General features: G+C 49.4%; 7 protein-coding genes across 7 annotated transcripts; 3 read left to right on the plus strand and 4 right to left on the minus strand.

The window, feature by feature from the left end:
• Nucleotides 1–24: 24 nt before the first annotated feature.
• Nucleotides 25–3,850, minus strand: FPRO_10535 (uncharacterized protein; the record flags this gene model as incomplete). Its single annotated transcript, XM_031231509.1, has 11 exons — nt 25–384; nt 435–586; nt 643–943; nt 1,004–1,078; nt 1,126–1,660; nt 1,710–1,814; nt 1,865–1,917; nt 1,966–2,045; nt 2,092–2,169; nt 2,215–2,414; nt 2,469–3,850. 11 exons carry the CDS (start codon nt 3,848–3,850, stop codon nt 25–27), a joined length of 3,321 nt encoding a protein of 1,106 aa, XP_031081538.1.
• Nucleotides 3,851–4,561: 711 nt separating this feature from the next.
• FPRO_10536 (uncharacterized protein) lies at nt 4,562–5,362 on the minus strand (the record flags this gene model as incomplete). Its single annotated transcript, XM_031231510.1, has 2 exons — nt 4,562–4,852; nt 4,913–5,362. The coding sequence occupies 2 exons, from the start codon at nt 5,360–5,362 to the stop codon at nt 4,562–4,564; spliced, it is 741 nt and encodes a 246-aa protein (XP_031081539.1).
• Nucleotides 5,363–6,425: 1,063 nt separating this feature from the next.
• Nucleotides 6,426–7,640, plus strand: FPRO_10537 (uncharacterized protein; the record flags this gene model as incomplete). The annotated part of the gene is made up of 2 exons (XM_031231511.1): nt 6,426–6,540; nt 6,592–7,640. 2 exons carry the CDS (start codon nt 6,426–6,428, stop codon nt 7,638–7,640), a joined length of 1,164 nt encoding a protein of 387 aa, XP_031081540.1.
• Nucleotides 7,641–7,854: 214 nt separating this feature from the next.
• On the minus strand, nt 7,855–9,801 carry FPRO_10538 (putative ATPase synthesis protein 25, mitochondrial; the record flags this gene model as incomplete). The annotated part of the gene is made up of 1 exon (XM_031231512.1): nt 7,855–9,801. The coding sequence occupies one exon, from the start codon at nt 9,799–9,801 to the stop codon at nt 7,855–7,857; it is 1,947 nt and encodes a 648-aa protein (XP_031081541.1).
• A 752-nt stretch (nt 9,802–10,553) lies between these two features.
• On the plus strand, nt 10,554–14,891 carry FPRO_10539 (putative DNA-directed RNA polymerase, mitochondrial; the record flags this gene model as incomplete). The annotated part of the gene is made up of 2 exons (XM_031231513.1): nt 10,554–14,783; nt 14,841–14,891. 2 exons carry the CDS (start codon nt 10,554–10,556, stop codon nt 14,889–14,891), a joined length of 4,281 nt encoding a protein of 1,426 aa, XP_031081542.1.
• Nucleotides 14,892–15,271: 380 nt separating this feature from the next.
• Nucleotides 15,272–16,441, minus strand: FPRO_10540 (uncharacterized protein; the record flags this gene model as incomplete). Its single annotated transcript, XM_031231514.1, has 1 exon — nt 15,272–16,441. One exon carries the CDS (start codon nt 16,439–16,441, stop codon nt 15,272–15,274), a length of 1,170 nt encoding a protein of 389 aa, XP_031081543.1.
• A 672-nt stretch (nt 16,442–17,113) lies between these two features.
• FPRO_10541 (uncharacterized protein) lies at nt 17,114–19,874 on the plus strand (the record flags this gene model as incomplete). Its single annotated transcript, XM_031231515.1, has 4 exons — nt 17,114–17,615; nt 17,668–17,984; nt 18,037–18,973; nt 19,021–19,874. 4 exons carry the CDS (start codon nt 17,114–17,116, stop codon nt 19,872–19,874), a joined length of 2,610 nt encoding a protein of 869 aa, XP_031081544.1.
• Between the last annotated feature and the right edge of the window lie 710 nt (nt 19,875–20,584).

Consider the following 20,584-nt stretch of genomic DNA (forward strand, 5'->3'; position numbering starts at 1 on the left):
TTAGCCGTCTTCCTCCCAATAAAACTACTGCTTCGTCTGTCTGGCGCGAGTCTCCTTCTCCATCTCGCTAATCAGCGTCTGCTCATCCTTTTCGGAAAACAGCATTCGAAGCTGAAGATCACCTGAGAAGTGGGGTTGCATTTCGTTGTCCTGAAGAGCAGCCTTTATGATCGCCTCTTTGGCGTTTTGCAGCAAGATGATTCGTTCATCTATGGTGTCGTTCGCCATGATGCGAACAAGGTAGGTTTCTTTCAGTTGACCCGGTCTGAAAACTCTCTTGAAAGCTTGCTCCTCAACAGCTTTGTTCCACCATTCGTCTACTATGATGACGCGGTTGGCCATCTGAAGGTTGAATGACTGCCCACCGCACTTCATAGAGGATACCTGCGTGTTGTTAGACCGCTTAATGCTTTTTCATTAAAGATAGAACGTACCAGAATCTTGATTTCACCATTGTTGGTGAATTCATCCAAGGCCCGAGCCTTCTGTTTCTTGTTGGCCATACGGTTGTAGTAAACAAACTTGATGCCCATGCTCTCAAGCACGCAGCCAAGAGACTTGGCAGTTCTTGTCCACTGTACATAGACTAAGATTGGAGTCAGTATTTGTATATCTCCTTGAGTTAATCCCAAGAAAACTTACTGATCATTTTGTCATCGGGAGCTTCCTGCATCCAAGTCAACACTACTGCTAGAGTGGCTTTTAACTTGAAACCCAGGGGCATCTTGACAGGGCCATAGCCTATGTCAACACGGCCACAAACAGCACGAAAGAACGAGGCCCTTTCGTTTGGACCTCCAGACCATCTTGTTCCGATGCTGTCGCGCCCAGGTTCCTTGAAACCCCTGATAGCTTTCACGGCCACGTCTATACAAGCCGGGGTCTTGATTGCTTCACCCAGACCAAGTTTGTGAGAACATCCCTTTTTGCGACACTGAGGGGGCTATATCTAGAGTCAGAACGGGTCTCCAGAGAGACATTCATCTTTTGCAGGACGACTTACCGCTAGAGGGCGGCCTGATTTGCCCCTACCACTGAGCGCGATGACGAGGCAGTCTGTGCAATAGATATGTTCGCACTAGCAAAATTAGCAACGCTCTATATGACTGGTATAAATCCACTTACATTGGTGCTCTGGACTGGCTTAACGGGAATTGAATTCTTGCGGCAAAGACGACAAGTAATGCCCTGAACCCTTTTCTCGTTGGCTGCCAGTTTCAGCAGCTCTGCCATCTCCTGAGCACCTCCAAACTTGTCCTTGATCGCCAACTCTAACTGACGGAGCCCTGAAGAATAAGCTGGCTTGAGCGATGCCTCCAGTGCTTTCTGATCTTCTACAATGCTCGCCTTGGTTATCTCAGATTTGAAACGGTTGAGCGTCAACCGGATCTCCTTTTCACGATTGTCCTCTCGGTAGAACTTTTCGAGGTTCAGTGGGTGAGAGGTCAGTTGTACCAGCCTCATGCATCGGAGGTTCTGGACTCTGTAGAGATTTGTCGCCTCAGATCCTTCCGTTCCATCTTTCTCGAATTCCGCTTCGCTCTCGTTGTCAGAGACATCTTCATCTTCCTGGGGATCCTGCTGTTGTTCGTCTGCTAAAGTCTCGTGATTGTCAGCTTGAGCATCAAGAAGCTTGGCTTGGTAAGAACCATCCAGAATACTATAAGATACGTCAGCAGCAGTACACAAAGTGCCAAGTTGAGACTAACTCCAGATGGATCTTCTCCCAGCCCGAAATCGGAACCCAGACATCCTGGCGGTGGCTCTTCGGGAGGGGGACCATAGTGCGTCCCAGGAACTTATCAGTTTGCTTTCTAGTACAAGTCAGTATATCAAGTCTTGTCTTGGGATATTGTGTTCTTACCGTCTTAGCATCACCAAACTGACCAAAGCCTCGAAATTTTGCTTTGCCTGTTCCTGGATTCTGTTAGAGGAGTTACAGACAGATAAGGTGGTAGCACTTACGCTCCGGACATACACAGCTCGGAATCTTCTCATTGTAGTCGTGAATCTGCAACCGATGAACTTCAGGTAGGGATAGAATTCTACCCATGTGAGTGAGGAGCATGTCACGGCCGTAAACAGACATACCTTCCAACTTGTTCGACAAGGGTGTACCAGTCAACGCCCACCGGTACTTGGCATTTAGATGCCAAACTGCAAGCGTTCCTATTCATGGTTAGTTTGCATAGTAAGATGAGTTGCAAGACCGACCAGCTGATGTTTGGCACTTGACTCCATGAGCCTCGTCCAAAACGACTCGATACCAGTTGACTTTGAAGAGAGAGCCAACCTTCTTCGACTTTGCGAGAGTTTGTAGAAACCCAGCCTCATCTCCTGTCCACTTGGCCTTGAGTTCTTGGTATTCCCTCTTGCTGAGAAACTGTGTACGCAATTCGTTCAGATTGGTGATGCTTTAATGTGTTAGCTGGCTGTAGTAGACGAGATCCTTTGAAGCTCAAACTTACACCACATTCTTCCTTCTCCACCACTCTAAAGGTTTCCCAAGTGACTTGGAGTAGATAACGCATTTATCAGCAAACTTTGCTGAAGCATGGTTGTTGATCTGCTCCATCCAAGTTCTCAGAGCAGAATGAGAATTGTCGGCAATTATAAGAGTCGCTCGGCAATACTCTTTGATGTCTTCTGGCTCAGGTGGATGGCCAATGATTGTCGCCAAAGTAGTGATGGTCTTTCCGAGGCCCATCTCATCGGCGAGGATACCTCCGGCAGGATGCAATTCCATGGCTTCACGCATGGTCATCCAGGAAGCACCTGCGAGCTGCTGGCTGTGTAGAGACGTTTTCATGCCCTTGAGTTTCCATTGACCGTTATCAGCCGTGACCCTCCTGAATCCAAAGCATTTTTTAGCTTCGATTAGGTCGTCCCTCTGGGTCTTGGTGTGTCTTGTATCATTCCCTTCAGGCATACCGGCCATTATTTGCTGCATCTGGGAGGCATGGGTAGTGGCTTTGATCTCATTTGCAGGTTCACCAGTCTCAGCATCCTCATTGTGGATGCCATTAGACGTAAATAGTTCTGCTGCCCTTAAGAACTCGTGGTTTCCACTGCTACCTCCAGGCCGAGTTTGGGCATCTGTCCTCTGGACTTTTCTGGGGTCTGTCTCATCGTTGTCTGGTTTTCGCTTTCTTTGCTCCTTTTCAGTTTCTCGTTCCAACTGGCGCTGCCAGTATTCACGTGCTGTCCTTGGTCGAGACCCTCTTGTATGTGAATCAAGTCCTTTCTTCGCCTGGGCGATTCTCGCATTGAGTTTCTCGAGATGCCGGTGTTCCTTGAGACTTAACTTTTCTCCCTTCTCCATCTTGTACGAATATGCGTCTCTCATCATTTCACATTCTTCGAGAAGCTCCTTGACTTTAGCGACACCTTGTTTTGACTTGAGTTTCTTCAGTTGAGCCTCCGAATCGTCTGAGTCGTATGAGTCGTCTGATTCACCCGAATCGTGGTAATCTGATCCCTCGTCATTTTCGGCGTCGGGATCATCTGCGCCCTCATCACCAGTGTCCTGCTCAACGACAATCGTATCAAAGAACTGTTCGGCTGTGATGCCCTCGTTCTTCTGTGGCTTCAGTTCTTTCATCATGAGGCTCTTTTTGTCCTCGTCGCTTTCTTCCTTGAGGATGGTGAGGTTGTCTTTAAATGAACCTTTCTGGGGCTGGGTAGACGGCCCCAAAATACTCTCGTCGTCATCTCCATCATCATCGATGTCGATAACCTGCTTCGAGTCATCCTTCATTGCTGTATTCTTGTTCGAAGAGAGGAAAGTGCATTCATCATCAGAATCCTCTCTCTCCTTCTTTATAATGCTTTGGTTGACTGAAGAGACCATGGTGGAAGATGAAAGGATGGAGGATGAAAGGGGAACGGGAAGAGGAGTGAAGGAGTGAAGATGAAGGAAGGAGGGGATGAAGGAGAGTTTATATACCCGTGAGAGAAAGGGGCATTGAATCACTGGCTCGAGTTGTGAGGATGGCCTTAGACTAGGCCTAGGCTTAGGTTTTTTGAAGGTTCTTGGAGTTGAGTAAAACAGGGGGCAATGAATCACTGCAATATCATACGTGTAGTACGAGAAGCTCCTTTCGGTTGGTGAGCTTGGATGAAACTGCCCCTTTCCAGAGTGCGTACCCAGTAGGCATAACGAATACAAAATCCAAGATCAAGACCCTCACGATAATCCGCACAGAAGGTGGTTCGAGTTGTCTTTCATTGTATTGCCACACGTATAGTAGCTATTTATCTACAGCCAGCTTATAACCTCGTGTCTAGTATTCACGGTTCAGGCGTGGCCCCAATTTCCGTCTAGTTGACAGATATATCAGCATTCAAAGGGGAATTGTGTTTATGTTTGGTTATTTGAAACAATACTCAAGTCGTTTGATGTCGTTACTCCAGCAAAACAGATTTATGCATTACGCCACTTGGTATAATGTGCAATTCGAACGCTTAACTGCGATTTCTCCTTTTTCAAGTTCAGCTGCGCATAGAAAACTTCCAAGCGCAGAAACTCTTCCATCCGTATTCCAGCAGTATTTTGCCTTCTCTATCCCTCCCGATAAAACTTGAGGAACGCCTTGGCGATAGCAACACCATCATGGGGAAGTGGCGCGCGTTTCATAGCTTCGTTGTACACTTCATCCGTGAAGATGCCAACTGTATGACGGTTGAAGAGAATCTCGGAAATAATTTCGTTGGTGAACTCGGGGTGTCCCTGAACTGTGAGATATCGCCCTGGCGAGTAGAAGCCCTGCACTTCGCAGATCTCATTGGAACCGAGAGGAATTGAGCCCTTGGGAAACTCGTCCACAATGTCGCGATGCATTTGGTGAATGCGCTGTGTAACAGGGTCAGTGAAACAGTCGTACAAAAATGTGCGCAACAAAACGGGTCTTACCATCTTGTCCAACCCGAAAATCTCCTTGCCCTTGTCCGTCAGATCAACTTCTGTGACTGCAACCTCCCAGCCCTTGTTACTGCGTCCACACTTGGCGCCCTCAGCTCGTCCAACGATCTGGTGGCCGAAACATACGCCTACAACTCGGATGCGATTCGTATCAATGGCCTTCTTTGTGAATTCAACAAGCTTGATGATCCAGGGGTCGTTATCGAACGCTGTGTGTCGAGAGCCAGTGATGAGAACCGCATCGATGTCATCAAGGGATGGATAAGAGTGTAGTTCGTTCACGACATCGTATCCCTTGATAGTAACCAGATCCTCAAGCTTCTGAGGCTTTGCAGCTTCTTGGAGGAGCGCAGTAAAGACGCCAGTGTAGCCACCGAAGCGATCGCGAGTTTGGGGCTGCGGGGTGTCAGCTTCGAGGATAGCGAGACGAAGAGGAGCCATTTTGGGCAGTGTTTGGATCCAATGCAAGCAGAGAATAATTTACAGGGTCAGGAAGTTTTGAGCTGGAGATATGACTGTTGAGCGAAAAACGGCCAGGGCGCAGGCTGCGAGGCCCGGTCTGGAGATGGACCCTTCCTGCTCGTGTAACGGCGGGACCGATAGCGGGGTGGACATGAGGCGAGATAAGCGGGCAGAATTGGAGACAACGATGCTTTACTACTGAATAGGGAAGCGGTGAGAAGCCTGTAGTTGGAGGTAGAAGGTACTTGGTAACGTTACAGGCGGTCTACGATGAGAACCTTAGACTCACGGAAATGATATGAGAGCCCGGTGTAGATTCACATGGAAACGGTGTCTTTTCACGTGAAATCTGCTGGGTTGTGGTTGTTTCCGAGTATACAAGCAGCATGCGCGTTAGTATCTTGGCTTCTAATACTCTAATGATATGATGCAGGCATCTAATGAATTGTTGAATTCAAAAGATACATACTACATCCCTAAAGGTACCTAAGTGCTCTCATGTCAAAGAGACTTGCTCAACAGAGTGAGATTTACTGTGCCAGGGAAGTCTAGGCCTGTTAATTGCAAGGGATAAACAACAAAGTTAATGTAGGGCTGATTGGCATCAGCAGGGCACCTTGCATATAAATGTCACGCATAGAGTTACGTCGTGCAAGCCATTTCCGTCGCAATGATAGAACAACGCAGAGACTGGACGAATGCAAAGAAAAATGCATGCATACAACTAATGCTATAGCTTTCTCATCCCTCAGTAAGCACCAGCTGCTGCAATGTCGTTTCGTTGACTCTGACCCAACTGTAAGGATGGGGCGAGCTCACCAAGTGACAGTTTTGTGGCTGATGTTCCCTGCAAAATTGTTCTGGGTGACGTCTTGACCGTTTAAGCTTCAACTTACAACTTACATAAAACACATGCAGGGACTCTTGTGAGTTTTGTTTTTTTAACGTTATAGGTGGCATATTCTTATTCTTATTCTTTTGCGCAATTTTATTCCTTTTCTTTCTCCTCATTTTTGCATCAAACATGGCGATCTCGGTCAATATGACTTCGAGATTGTCCTTGGGCGGCTTTTTGGCCAAAGCGAGAGCTGCTTTGACAGCTCCAGCGGCGCAACGAAAGGGACCTCTCACTTTTGTTGTAGGGAATGAATCAGCTGGTTAGTCGAGCCTTCATTATATCTGAAGGCAGTCTCAGCTAACAAAAACAGACCTCGACTCTCTCTGCTCAGCTCTTGTCTACGCTTATATGCGCACTCATACCCCTCCTCATACCCTACACATTCCCCTCTCAAACCTGCCCCGCGATGACCTCGCTCTTCGCACCGAGATGTCAGCAGTTCTCAAACACGCTGGGCTTACTCTTAAAGATCTACTAACTCTATCTGAACTTCCAGACCTCAAACCTGAGGAAACACGCTGGTTGCTGGTTGATCATAACTCCCTCACAGGTCCACTTAAGAAGTTTTCGGACCATGTTACTGGCTGTGTTGATCACCATGCCGATGAGAACGTTATCGACAAAGATACAGACCCAAGAGTCGTTGAACCTTGTGGAAGCTGTATGAGCTTGGTGGTGGATGAGACGAGGAAGACCTGGGAGGAAATTTCGCACCTGAGTCCTGAGGATAGCGATGCGGCTACGGAGAACGACAAGCTTACTAGACTTGCGCTTGCTCCTATCGTCTCCGACACGATAAACCTCACGGCCAAGGAAAAGGTTCGAGAGAAGGACTTGAAGGCGGTTGAATTCCTAGAGGGGCGCATGCACAAATCCTTCAACCGCACAGCCTACTTTGACGAGATCTCCGCTGTAAAGGAGGATATTTCCGACTTGAGCTTCCGCGACATTCTGCGCAAGGACTACAAAGAATGGGACGGCTCAGGCCTAAAGCTTGGAATAAGCTGTGTGGTACAAGACTTCAGCTACCTCGTAGACAAAGCTGGTGCTTCAGAGCCGCTGATCGATGCCTTTGAGGACTGGGCGAAGGAGCGCGAACTCGATGTGGCAAGCATAATGACCACGTCCCATCCCAACGGGGAGTTTCAACGTCATCTACTTGTCTGGGGTATTACCGATCAAGGTCGTGAGGCGGTGGATAGGTTCGTGCAAGCTGGCGATAAGTTAAAGTTGGAGACGTGGAAGGAGGGAGAGCTGGATCATCATGGGCACAAGAGGTTTGCCTGGAGGCAGAAGGAACTTGCTGCGAGTAGAAAGCAGGTTGCGCCTTTGTTGAGGGAGGCTCTTAAGAAGAGTTGACTGCAAGGGTTACAGAGTTCCAAGATATAGCTGTGCTGGGCAACGGGAGAGCGACATGTCATTGAAAGAGGACATATCATTGCACGTCATGAGATTCTACTTGAGACCGAGAAAGAAATCATGTTCCTAGATGCATCATGATATTGTTACATATGATTTGTTATACACAAGACCCGAACCCTGTACTATGCTTTTCCAATGCTTATTCGCGAAACTATTCTTCCTCAGTGAAATTCAGTTCCTTAGACGCATTCATGCCCTGATACATTCTCTGCCTGGCAAAGTACGCAGAAGTCTCAGTATGCAGAGCCTCAACCTCCCTTAACATCCTGAGATACTGTCTGTTCGCCAACCTCTGCCTACCATAATGTGACCGTACGGGAATATCACCAGGACTTGCTTCCAGGAGTTTTGCAGCCGCTGGATCAGCGACCCTGATGCACGCCTTGAGCGAATTGTACAGTGGGCCAAACATGGGTAAGGGCTGAGGCTCGTTGATCATCTCATCATACACCCAATGTAGATTGTCGATGCAAAAGACCTGGTTGCCGGTACGTGCCATTTCCTCGTAGACCGTTTTGTAGACATCTGAGCTCCTGTTTTTCTTGAAGAGAGATGGTCTGCGGAATATGTCCCAGAATCGGGGCCAGTCCCCTCGTTTCGCGTAGGCAGACAGCAACCTGCTCGTTTGGCCGTTGTTGAATCCGCAGTCCTTCTGCACCATAAGTGTTTCGAGGTTCTTCTGAGCACGCGCAAGCTGAGGCTGTCCAAATGACGGCGATAAGAGACCTCCCTCGATAAGCGTGAAGAACATTTTATCTGTCCAGATGATCATGCCTCGCTCCTCGGCCGTTAGTAAAATCTGATCGACAAGCGTGAGCCGTGGTCCGGAAGCAGGCTCAGCTGCAGGCGCTATCATAGCATCGTGGACGAACTGATAGATTTGGCCCTGATCAAGGGGCAACCCGACCAGCTGGATATGCTCAAAGCGCTTACGGACCTGTTCCAGATCTGGGGTCGTTTGCGCTGAGTGGTCTTGAAGGTCAACGAGTTCGTCTGGTACGGCGGGAGAAGTGTGAGTATTATGTGAAGGCTCTGGTGAAAGCCGCCGAGCGCTCGTGGTGTAGGCACGTCGTTGTTGTTGGGACGCTTTTTGTAGGGCCTGCCATTGTTGGGCAGACTCTGACTTGGGGAGCTGAACCTTGGTGGCTAGAAGTTCATCGAGTTCCTCAGGGCTGTTGATCTTCTCACCGCGAGCTTGCTTATTTTCACGTAAACTCTTCTTTAGAACAGTCTGCCACAGAGTCTCGAGGTCAAGCTCTGCACGCCGGGATTCCGTCATACATTGGATAACCACTGTGGTGCCTGTTTGGGGGGCACCAAAACCAGAGAAGCGGCCACTATCATCTAACTTGGCAGCTTCATCGACGTTGTCGCTGTTGGAGGAAAAGTTCACGCAGACCCATCCTGTCGAGATACCATTGTCGCCACCAGGAATAATAGCAGTATTGGTACCCATGAGCTTGGCCTTTTTCCGAAGTCGACGGAGTTTAGTCCTTAATTCACCAGGCCCAATCAATCCATCGGCTCTTGCAGATATGTTGTGATTTTTTCGAAGCCATCGTACAAAACGCCCGGACGCAATGTGAAGATGTCGTTCACTTCGAGCTGTCGCAAAAAGCATGATCAAATTGGGACCAAGAGCAGCTGGAGGATCAAGGTCGCGCATGTCCAGCATAGAGATCTCGTCTAGTCCCATGTCTTCGAAGATGTATTTCACCATTGGTTCCAGGACTTCAGGTGCACCTTCGGGTATCTTTGGTAATTGGACGGCATGTTGATTCTCGGGATGTCGCGGGGGTTCAACCTCAAGAAACCAGGGAACTTCTTCAGGATCTTCGGCCTCTTCTGCAGCGTCAAGTTCCGAATTGAGAGCGTCGCTTGGATGAACCGGGGTCGAAGACTCTTTTTCGATTATCGTCTCGTTCACTTTAACATACGAGTAGAACCTTGTCGCTAGTGTCGCTAGAGGAAGCCGTCGTGAAGTGGTCTGTGGCAAGCTGCGAAAAGAGCTTGTGGCTGGCCTTGAAACAACAGCACGAATAATGGCGGATTGGCACTGGCGGCAGCTCAATGCCGCAGCCGCAGGTCGAGTGAGCATGTTGAAGTTGATCTCTCAATTGAGATGCAAGACCAGAAAATCAGAGCCACGGAGCTAAAGAAGCGTAGAGCGTCATGGCTGAATTTGGTACAGTCCAGTTATGAAGTGGAGAAGAACGAGTTTACAGCTCTCGATCGGCTGAGGCGGGCTCCATAGAATAAAATCTGCACCCTGGAGAGTACCTACAGCAAAGAGTATCTACCTGAACGGAACCTCAAATTCAGGTCTAATCAGGGCCAAAAAGGACTAGAAGCTATGTTAGAGCCTCGAGATTAACATAATTTACATAAAAAATTAGCAATAATATTTCCAATATTTTCTCAATGTTCGCCAATTGGGAATCTAGTGCACCCACTTTCATCTCTATAGTCTTCTCGAATTTCAGGTGGGTCTGAAAAGAAGTCCCCTGCCTTTCTATTGCCACGATTTGTTTCACACGTGACCTCTCTAGTGCTTCTCAGTTCACCGTCCAATCCTTTGGATGCTGAAAAATTTGGAGATAGATTCTAAGTATCTGCTTCACGCGACAGCAGCAACAGGACAAGACTTGTCCATCAACAATTGTTGCGACACTCCTTCTTGTACTCGTCTTGTCTACAAGTCGAATTCATTAGCTCGTGTTATTTGTTTCCTGCCTAATGTTATAATATTCCATTAACTCAGCAGTCATTCTCTGTTGAGCTTCTCGCAGCTGGGCAATTTCGCCCCCTCATAACCACCGCTCTTCCGGCGACTCCCACCAAACCATCACAATGTTCGTTCGACAAACGAGGAGGAGCCTAGCTCTTCACAAGGCCACTGCCCTCCGATCAATTGGACTTCCTTCAAGATCTTTACCATCACACATCACAGCAACGAACCTGGGACGAAGATGTGTTGTCTCTCAGCCATACCAACCCCGCAAGCGCCGAGGCTCAGAGTCTGGCCCCGGGCTCAACCATGGAAGGAATCTCGCGACAGCTGTCGACGATTACAACTTTGGTCACAACCTTGGTGCTTTACACAGCCAGCTTGCTAGCTCTGGTCTACAGCCTTTCCAGGCTCCCCCGCCGTCCTACTCCGACCTTCGTTCCCTTGACCCGACGTCTCTATTGACAATTCCAGAGCCAGTAGCACCTCGACAATACGGCAAAATCAACAACAAGGGTGTTCCTGGTGAGGTAGAAGAGATGATTCCAGTCTTCGATGCTTGTGTACGCGTGGGCAAGCTTGATCGAGCATCCCTCGTTCTGAAGCGACTTAACTTGACTGGTTTGCTTCCTGGTGAAGAAATGATCATTTTGCACAATCAATATCTCCGCGCATCCCTCGACCAACTTAGAATGAACCCCGATCGAAAGCAAGCCGAACGACTCCACAAGTGGTACGAGTTGCAAATAAGGAACCAGAATATACCACAAACCGCGGAGACAATCGCATGCATGCTCAAGGCCTCACTGATCTCGGAACGTGGAGCCCGCTTGGAACGACTCATCAACCGTTACATGAGCATGGCTCCTGACGAGGCCGGTCTGCGGGTGTTGAGCAGAGCCGATATTCTCAGCGACCAGGACCTTGGTGTTATCACTGAAATTTGCCCTACTTACAGGGTCGAGCCCGGATCTGAGGAAACCAGCTACGTTAGTCTGGCAAGCGAAGAGGAGGGACTTGAACTGGAAGAGGACCTCAGTGAGGACATGGCGGCGTTTGCAAGTGAAGACTATCCCGAGGTCCGTCCGACACCCCAACGAGGAGAGGGTCTGAACGCTTTACGACGAAATCTGAACCTCATGGCCGAACTCCAAAATGTGGATATTTCCAAGCTGGATCCTTTGGAGCAGCGCGAATTCCAAATGCGCCTAGAAAAGGACTCCATCGACACTGCTATTGAGAAATGGCGAAACGCAAAGAAGAAGATGGATAAGATGGGTATTAACACAGCTCTGAGTGCCAAGGCTGAGGATAAGAGTCTTTCTGATTGCATGCACCGCTGGCTCGTAGCTATGGAGGCCCGTTTAAGACAAGAGATCATCAAGGTCGAGGAATCCGAAGAAAAGGAAGTCAAGTCTGAAGAGGATCTCGAGCGCTGCATCTATGGTCCTATCCTTCGAATGGCAGACCCTACCCGAATGGCTGCAGTGACTATTCTCACTCTGCTCAACATCAGTGCATTACAGGGCGTTGATAAGGGTGTGGTCATTCATCGACTCCTCAACGACGTTTCTCGAGTAGCCCAGGACGACATTCAGACTCAGCTCAAGGAAAAGGCCGCAAAGGAGCGACGCCGGCTCCGCAAGGTCCAGTTTCTCACAGACGAAAAAGGGGCTAAAGCAGCTGAGTTGAAGAAGACGACAAAGACAACTGAGCCGATAGACGCGAGGGAATCGACTGAAGCAAATGCTTCTACAGAGGCGAAGGAGTCTACGGAGCCTGATGCGTCTACCGAGACGACTGGGAAGGTCCGGCAAAAGATCATTACTGATGCTTATGAGCCAACTGGAGCAAAAGACCCTGTGCTATCAGCATGGTCTATGCAAGTGAGGGCCCGTATTGGATCGATCCTCTTGAAATCTCTCATTGAGACCGCCAAGATTAATGTTGTAAAAGAACACCCTATTTCAAAGGAACGGATCAGCCAACTCCAGCCTGCCTTTTCTCATATGCACGCTCCCAAAAAGGGGAAGAAGGTCGGAATGTTAACCATCAACCCAGAGCTTGTCGACCGGTTGAAACGGGAACCGTTAGGTGATTTCCTTGCTAAGCACCTGCCTATGATTTCCGAGCCTAGACCGTGGACTCGCGTCAATGAAGGAGGCTTCTTGGTTAGCAGAGCCTCCTTAATTCGTGTCAAGTCAGGAGACGTTGAGCAAAAGCTCTACGCCAATGCGGCCATTAAGCGTGGCGACATGGACCAAGTCTTCAAGGGCTTGGATGTGCTGGGGAAAACACCATGGAGGGTCAACAACCAGGTTCTCGACGTGATGGTCGAGGCCTGGAACAGTGGTGATGCCATCGCCAACATGCCAGAGCTCACGCCCAACCTTGAGATGCCTCCAGAACCCACAAACTCAGACCCTCTTCTTCACCGGGCTTGGATTCGAAAGGTCAAGCAGGTCGAGAACGAGCGTGGAGCCCTTCATTCACAACGATGCTACATGAACTTGCAATTAGAGATCGCTCGCGCATTCCGCAAGCAAGTCATTTACTTCCCTCACAACATGGACTATCGCGGCCGTGCTTATCCTATCCCGACATATTTGAACCACATGGGAGCTGATCACACACGTGCTCTCCTGAAATTCGCCGAGGGGAAGAGACTTGGCCAGCAAGGTCTTCGATGGCTCAAAATCCACCTTGCTAATCTGTACGGCTTCGACAAGGCCTCATTCGCCGAGAGAGAGGCATTTGCCACCGACAACCTTGCCAACGTTAGAGAGAGTGTCGAGAACCCTCTGAATGGTAGTCGATGGTGGTTGAAGGCTGAAGACCCTTGGCAATGCCTGGCCACTTGTTTCGAGTTGAAGGCTGCCTATGATCTCCCTGATCCTACCGACTTTGTCTCCAATCTACCAGTGCATCAAGATGGCACCTGCAACGGTCTCCAGCATTACGCAGCCCTTGGTGGTGATACCTGGGGTGCTCAACAGGTCAACCTTGTGCCTAGTGACCGACCTGCCGATGTATACTCGGCTGTCGCCAACCTCGTCAAGGAGTCGATCGAGAAAGACGCCAACGCAGGTAGTCAGATTGGAAAGAACTGTCTGGGTAAAATCACCAGAAAGGTAGTGAAGCAAACTGTCATGACCAACGTCTATGGTGTCACATTTGCCGGTGCTAAGCAACAAGTTTGCAAGCAGTTGGATGCCCTCTACCCAGACATGTACAAAGAGACTGGCATTCCGAATCTCGTGACCGCTACGTATATTGCACAGCATATCTTCAAAGCTCTTGGAACCATGTTCCGGGGTGCTCATGATATTCAGTACTGGCTTGGTGAGGTTGGTGCGCGTGTCTGCAAAGCCCTGACACCAGCCCAGCTCGATCAGTTGCAGGAAGAGAAAGATAACAAGCCTGCTGCAAAGAAGACTGCCTCGGGCAAGAGCAAGGACTTGGATGAGTTGACCTCACAGTTTCGATCTACAGTTGTGTGGACTACACCCTTGAGAATGCCTGTCGTGCAGCCTTACCGAAAGGCAATCACCAGAGAGATCCGCACTTGTCTGCAGTCTATCAGTTATCCTACACAGGGTCAGACAGAGCCTGTGGATCGCAGGAAGCAGCTTCAAGGATTCCCCCCCAATTTCATCCATTCACTGGATGCCAGCCACATGCTTCTCTCAGCCCTCAAGTGTGACGAGCTCGGCTTGAAGTTCGCTGCCGTTCACGATTCCTTCTGGACTCATGCTGCGGATGTGGACATTCTGAGCGGAGTTTTACGCGACGCCTTCATCCGAATCCACGAGGAGGATGTCGTCGGTCGATTGGCGACCGAGTTCGAGGCTCGATACAGGGGCTCGTTATACCTAGCCAACATCCCTAATTCAAGCCCTGCCGCCATAAAAATCAGGCAATTCCGCAAGACGAGCAAGCTCACTCAAAGGGAAGAAGTGTTGTTGGAACACAAACGCAACACTCTCCTCCGCTCAGGCAATCCCTGGGACATTGAAGCAGCAAAGAAGATCATTACGCCTGCCTCCATCGTTGAGGCGATGCCAGCCGCACAGGAGGAGGACCCCGAGATCCAGCATGAGACCGAGGACATTGGCGGCCTCGGAGACATTCCTGAATCGGAAGGCAACCTCTCGTCGGCAGTTCAGGAGGCTGTAAAGAATATGGAACCTTCAGAGGACAAGATTGCTGAGATGAGCAACAAGTTGCTTGAGCGTCTTAAGCAAACTAGTTTCGAGGCCAACGTTATCCAACCCAAGAAGGAAGTCAAGCAAAACTGGAAGCAAATCACACATTTCTGGCGCCCGCTGACCTTCCCCGATCTCCCCAAAAAGGTATGTCGAGAATTTAAGACATTGCTGTAATTTAACATATACTAACATGATTATCAGGGTGATTTTGACGTAAAGCGGCTACGAGAAAGTCAGTATTTCTTCTCATGATTAAGGGACCTCCTAAAGTCATTGTTATAATGTATCACTACGATGAAGACAGACATGAGAAGGAGAAATGATTTGGGCGTTGTGCATTTGGCGTTTAGAGATGGGGGTTTTTTTTTTCATGATAGCGAAGAACCAAAAAAGCATTCGGATAGAGGGAGTATGGCGGCTGTTGGCTGCATTTTGTATACCATGAGAGGAGGATGTAGAATATGTACTGTACATTAGTGTCGGAGGTGAAGAGAGGTCAGATGGAGTTGACGTCTAAACAAATAAACAACACCAAAAGATGTTCAAACATTTATGAGGTTCTTGGAAGTGCCGTTGACATTGGTCTATCGCATTTTTTGTTCTTCTACACTACTTGCTTCATAACTTGTTGTTTATCGCACAACGGCATCCTTGAGGCTGGGGACAGTGCAGACACCACCACTCTCAGTAACAAGACGTCCACGGCCAGTCTTTCCAAGCTGCTCAACAACACCCGCATCAAAAGCGACCTCAAGACCATCAGTGGTAGTGAAACCAGGCTGGAAAGTCTCCCAGATCTTCTTCTTGGGGTTGAGAACACCCTCGGGGCTACCCTCCCAGCCCTCGAACCAAACACGGTCGCCGGCCTTGGCACCCTCGGGAGGAGTGACGAGCTCAACTGGGCCCTTGTGGTCGTCGACCTCACCCTCCTTGATCTTGGGAGAGGCGGCGAGGACCATGGCGCAGGACTTGATGCCGCGCATCTTGACGGGCTTGAGGTTGCAGACCACGACGACCTTGCGGCCCTGCATGGACTCGAGGGGGATGAGGCCGTTGAGACCAGAGCAGACAGTGCGGCAGATTTGACCCTCGTACTCGACGTAGTCCTCGTTGCCGGGCTTGTCGCCAACAGCGATGGTGGAAACGTAGAGGGAGTCGGCGTCGGGGTGGTTGATGGCCTTGAGAATGTGACCGACTCGGAGGTCAATGAGAGCAGGGGAGAGAGGAGCAGCAGGGGCGGGAGCAGCCTTTTGCTTGGGAGCCTTCTCCTTCTTCTCCTTCTTAGGCTTATCAGTAGCAATCTTCTCCTTGGCCGTCTCAACAACCTCCTTGACCTTCTCCTTGGTGCGATCAACAAGCGAAGCCTCACCACCAGTGGCAGCAGCAGCAGCAGCCTCCTTCTTCTTCTTCTCCTTCTCAGCCTTGGCGTCAACGGGAGGCTTCACGTAAAGGACGTTATCACGATCAACCTGAACCTTGTTCTCATCCTTGACATCGAGGCCGAACAGGGGAGAGTTCTGGACAAAGTCGACGTGGCGGACGATGTGGGGGTGTCCCTTCTCGCCGGTTCGCTCCTCGGGAGACCACTTGGCGACGATGGGAGCGAGGGTCTCGTAGATGGCGACGTCGGCCTTGGAGGGCTTGCTGCCGAGGAGGGTGGAGCGGCTGGAGAGGTGGTTGTTGAGGGTCTCGAGGATGGTGGACTTGTCCTCGGGGGACTTGAGACGCTCGGAGGTGGTGAGCCATTGCTGGATCTCAGCCTCCTCGGTGGGAGTGTAGGTCTGGGAGGCGAAGGATGCCATTCTGAAGAATATCAACGGTGAGAGGCTTCGGGGTGCCTGGCGGAGAAGTCGGAGGGCGAACAGGTTGGCTGTGATGAGAGATGAAGCTTCGTTATAGCTTCACTCTAGAACTGATGCTTGAGAGTTGAGTGAGTGTCTTGATATTTTCTCTTGGTGGGGTGGAGGGGTAATTCCGGTCTGTCACCAATTGAATTGGCGGGGGGAGACGGGGGGCGTTACTGTGGCGCCGAGAGAAGAATGTGGCTGTGCTTGCAACGCGCTAACTCGTGATATCGCCCCTTTCTCGCGTTTCCTCCTTTACGCGCTACGCCCTTTGACTCTTGTATTGTCGAAGGAGAAGACTCGGCAACGACAATTGTGTCCATGAGAAGACACAATTAATTAGCTTGTCCATTGTACATCAATTGTTATTTTTTTGCTCCAAATTACTTGTTTACTTGGGCCTGTTTCTTCTAACCTCCCTTTTGTACTTCCCCTGAGAAATTTCTCCCTTTTCTTTTTTTTCACGCCCCGATTCGAGGCGAGTCAACTACATCATCCTGCTCACTAGCGGATCGGATCGCCGAAACCACTAAACAAGCCTTGAGCTCGACTCAGCCCCTGACGCTCTTTTTCTCTCTTTATATTCTTGTTTACTCATTATTTTACACATCGCTATAATATCATTTCAACATGGCGGCACCCAAGTCGCCGAGCAACTCTAGCTCAGCCCGTTCTAACTCACGGCTGCCTACAAGTGTGCCCAGCTCGCCGCCCTCGGAACAGCAAGATGATCTTGAAGGTGCCGACGAGGCGCTTATCAAGGAAGAGCAGGAGGCGCGTCTAGAAAATGAGAGGAATGAAGAGAAGCGACGACAGGCGATGCTCAAGAGGAAGAAAAAGAAGAAGGCTGAGACAAAGTCTGAGCGTGAAGCCAAGGCTAGAGAACTTGACGACCTGCTCGCAAAGTCAGCTGCTTTCTCAGATATTCTCACCAAAAAGACTCAGGTCTTGGGTCGAGTCGGTAGCAGTCTTGATGGCAAGACCCTGGGTGAGCATAGCCTGGAGATGGCGCAGCAACCCAAATGTATGATTAACGGCACCATGAGAGATTATCAGCTTGAGGGTCTCACATGGATGTACGAAATTTGTTCTCAGGGCATGTCTGGTATTTTAGCTGATGAGATGGGTCTTGGTAAGTCTGAGCCTCACTCTATGAGTATCTCATGAGTACTGACTCATTCCAGGCAAAACTGTTCAGACTATCGCCTTGATTGCCCTGCTTCGTGAGCAGGAGAATTATCTCGGCCCTCATTTGATCGTCGCTCCTTTGAGTACACTCTCAAACTGGGAGGACGAATTTACTAAATGGACGCCTTCTATCCCTGTCATCATGTATCACGGCAACAAAGATGACCGTGAGAAGATCTTCAGGACCAAGATGCTGAAGCATCTCAAGGGTGGCCGTCCTACCACGAAATTCCCAGTGGTGTGCACATCCTATGAAATGGTTCTCAGAGATCAACACAACTTATCCAAAATCAACTGGGAGTTTATCATCATAGTAAGTCTCATTATCTCATGGTCAGACCACATGAGATTAACATGAATTTTAGGATGAAGGCCATCGCATGAAGAATGCAGACGCCAAACTGTTCCAGCAGCTTCGTCAGTTCTCATCTGCAACTCGTCTCCTCATTACTGGAACACCTCTTCAGAACAACCTCAAAGAGCTGTGGTCACTACTGCACTTCCTGCTGCCCAACATCTTTACAGACTGGGAAGCGTTCGAATCTTGGTTTGATTTCTCTGATCTCGAAGATGAGAAGGGCACAGAGGAGTTCATCGCCGACCAGAAGAAGCAAGAGCTCGTAAAGAAGATTCACCTCATTTTGCAGCCAATGCTTCTGAGACGTATCAAACAGGATGTCGCCGCCTACCTCCCTAAAAAGAGAGAATATGTGCTCTTCGCGCCCATGACAAAGGAGCAAACGGATCTTTACAACGTGCTTACCAACAAAAAGGTCGATACCCGACAATATTTGGAGGACAAGGTGCATGAAAAGATCTATGGCCCCAATTCGACTGAAGCAAGCGCCAAGTCATCTCGATCAAGCAGCGTCGCGGCACCAAAGACTATGACACTCCCCGTTCGTGAATCCCCGCGTAAGAAGCAGGTTGAACCAGAGGCGCCGGCACCCAATGCCTTTTCGGTCATGATGGCTAAGCGTGGCCGTGGCAGACCACGTAAAAACCCGAAGGTCGAGGAGGCACCCGTGACACCCAAGTCTGGAGGTAAACGAAAGGGTGCCACTTTAGAGCCGGAGCCCAAGAGCGCCAAGTCCACTCGTCAGTCGACACCAGTGAGCACGCGTGGACGGCCGAGAAAGACAAGAACCTATAAAGATGCTGGTTCAGATGAGGAGAAGATGTCTGATGATGAGTTTGAAGCAAAGTTGGCGGATGAGATGGTCTCTGACGATGAGGAACTGAGTGATCAAGTGTCGATGACACCAGAGGAACGCAAACGGGTCGAGGCTTTTGATCTTGCGAGTAAGTTTACCCCTTTTACTACTCAAGGATACACTGACATGGCGTAGAAAAGCAGATCGCTCAAAAGAAGCTCGGCAACCCCTTAGCACAGCTGCGACTTGTTTGCAACTCACCTCACAATTTCTACAACCCTTGGATCGCTTCCCAAGATCTTCCCGTCGATGACTCCATAGTCACTGCTTCCGGTAAAATGCTTCTTCTCGATCGTTTGCTACCTCGGTTATTCCAAGACGACCACAAAGTCCTCATCTTCTCGCAGTTCACCACTCAGCTTGACATCCTTGAAGACTATTGCCGTGAACTCCGCGGCTGGAAGGTCTGCCGTATCGACGGCTCTGTCGCACAGGAGAGTCGACGAACTCAAATCGCCGATTTCAACAGCGATCCTGAGTACAAGATCTTCTTGCTCTCTACCCGCGCAGGCGGTCAGGGCATCAACCTCGCTTCGGCCGATACGGTCATTCTATTTGACTCAGACTTCAACCCCCAGCAAGATCTTCAAGCCCAAGACCGCTGCCATCGTATCGGCCAAACCCGCCCCGTTGTCGTATTCCGACTTGCTACCAAGGACACAGTTGAGGAAACCCTTCTCAACTCCGCCGACGCCAAGCGCCGACTTGAGAAACTCGTCATCAAGAAGGGCAACTTCAAGTCAATGGGTCAAAAGATGGACCTCTACGAAGACATCGACCCCGAGTCGCTCCGCGCTCTGCTTCTGAAGGATGGTCAAGTGTACAACACCTCAGGGGGCGAACAAGTCCTCAGCGACGCGGACCTCGATGTTCTCTGCGACAGGAGTGAGGCAGCTTATGAGAAGGCTGCGAGCGGACAGGGCGACGCTGATGCTTTCCGCGTTGTGGAAACTGGTGCTGATTCTATCAAGATGGCACGAAAGGATTAATTGTTATACATGAGTGTTATTATTTGCTGACGATATTTGTCGTTTGGGATTATTACTGGAAGGGTTATTTATATCTGTACGTTATCATAGCTGTGGATTTGCTCAGGCGTGTTACGGTCATCAGTCGGTACGGAGTTGAGGTGCTACGTTTGTACAAAAGACATCGGTTGGCAGAGAACCAACTGAAAACAATATACTCGCTCATTCTTTCATCGTGGTCCTTGGTCGCTTGGTGAATCGCATTTATTCTATGTGTAGTTACCAACGAGCAGACAAACACAAAGTTCCAAAAAATACCTGCTAAGGTTTTGTGTATACATCATTTGGGCTTGCCGCCCTAAGAAGTAGATGTCGATTCAAAACGAACATAAACAGCCAAGTTGTCTGTGCTGATTTAAGCTCTCAGCCATAGGTCTCAACTGCAAATGATACATCTAGCTCACAACTTGTAGGTTAACCCATAATGTCTAACCAATTACTACAGCATGAGGCTGATAAAAGGGGGATCTAGAGACCGTAAACAGCGAATCATGAAGAAGCCTGGTTCTATACTTCATAGCCAATATCACTGCCAAACAAAGGAACTATTAAACTTTGGTACCATAAAGTAAGGTAGGTAAGTAGGTATATAAGGGAGACACATCCTCCGTCTCTTGGTCCCTTTCTTTTCCTCTCTTCATCATCACCAAACCCTCCTCTTGCCCACACTT

The sequence above is a fragment of the Fusarium proliferatum genome (genome assembly GCF_900067095.1).
Source record: "Fusarium proliferatum ET1 genome assembly, contig: FPRO_scaffold005, whole genome shotgun sequence".
Lineage (NCBI taxonomy): Eukaryota > Fungi > Ascomycota > Sordariomycetes > Hypocreales > Nectriaceae > Fusarium > Fusarium proliferatum.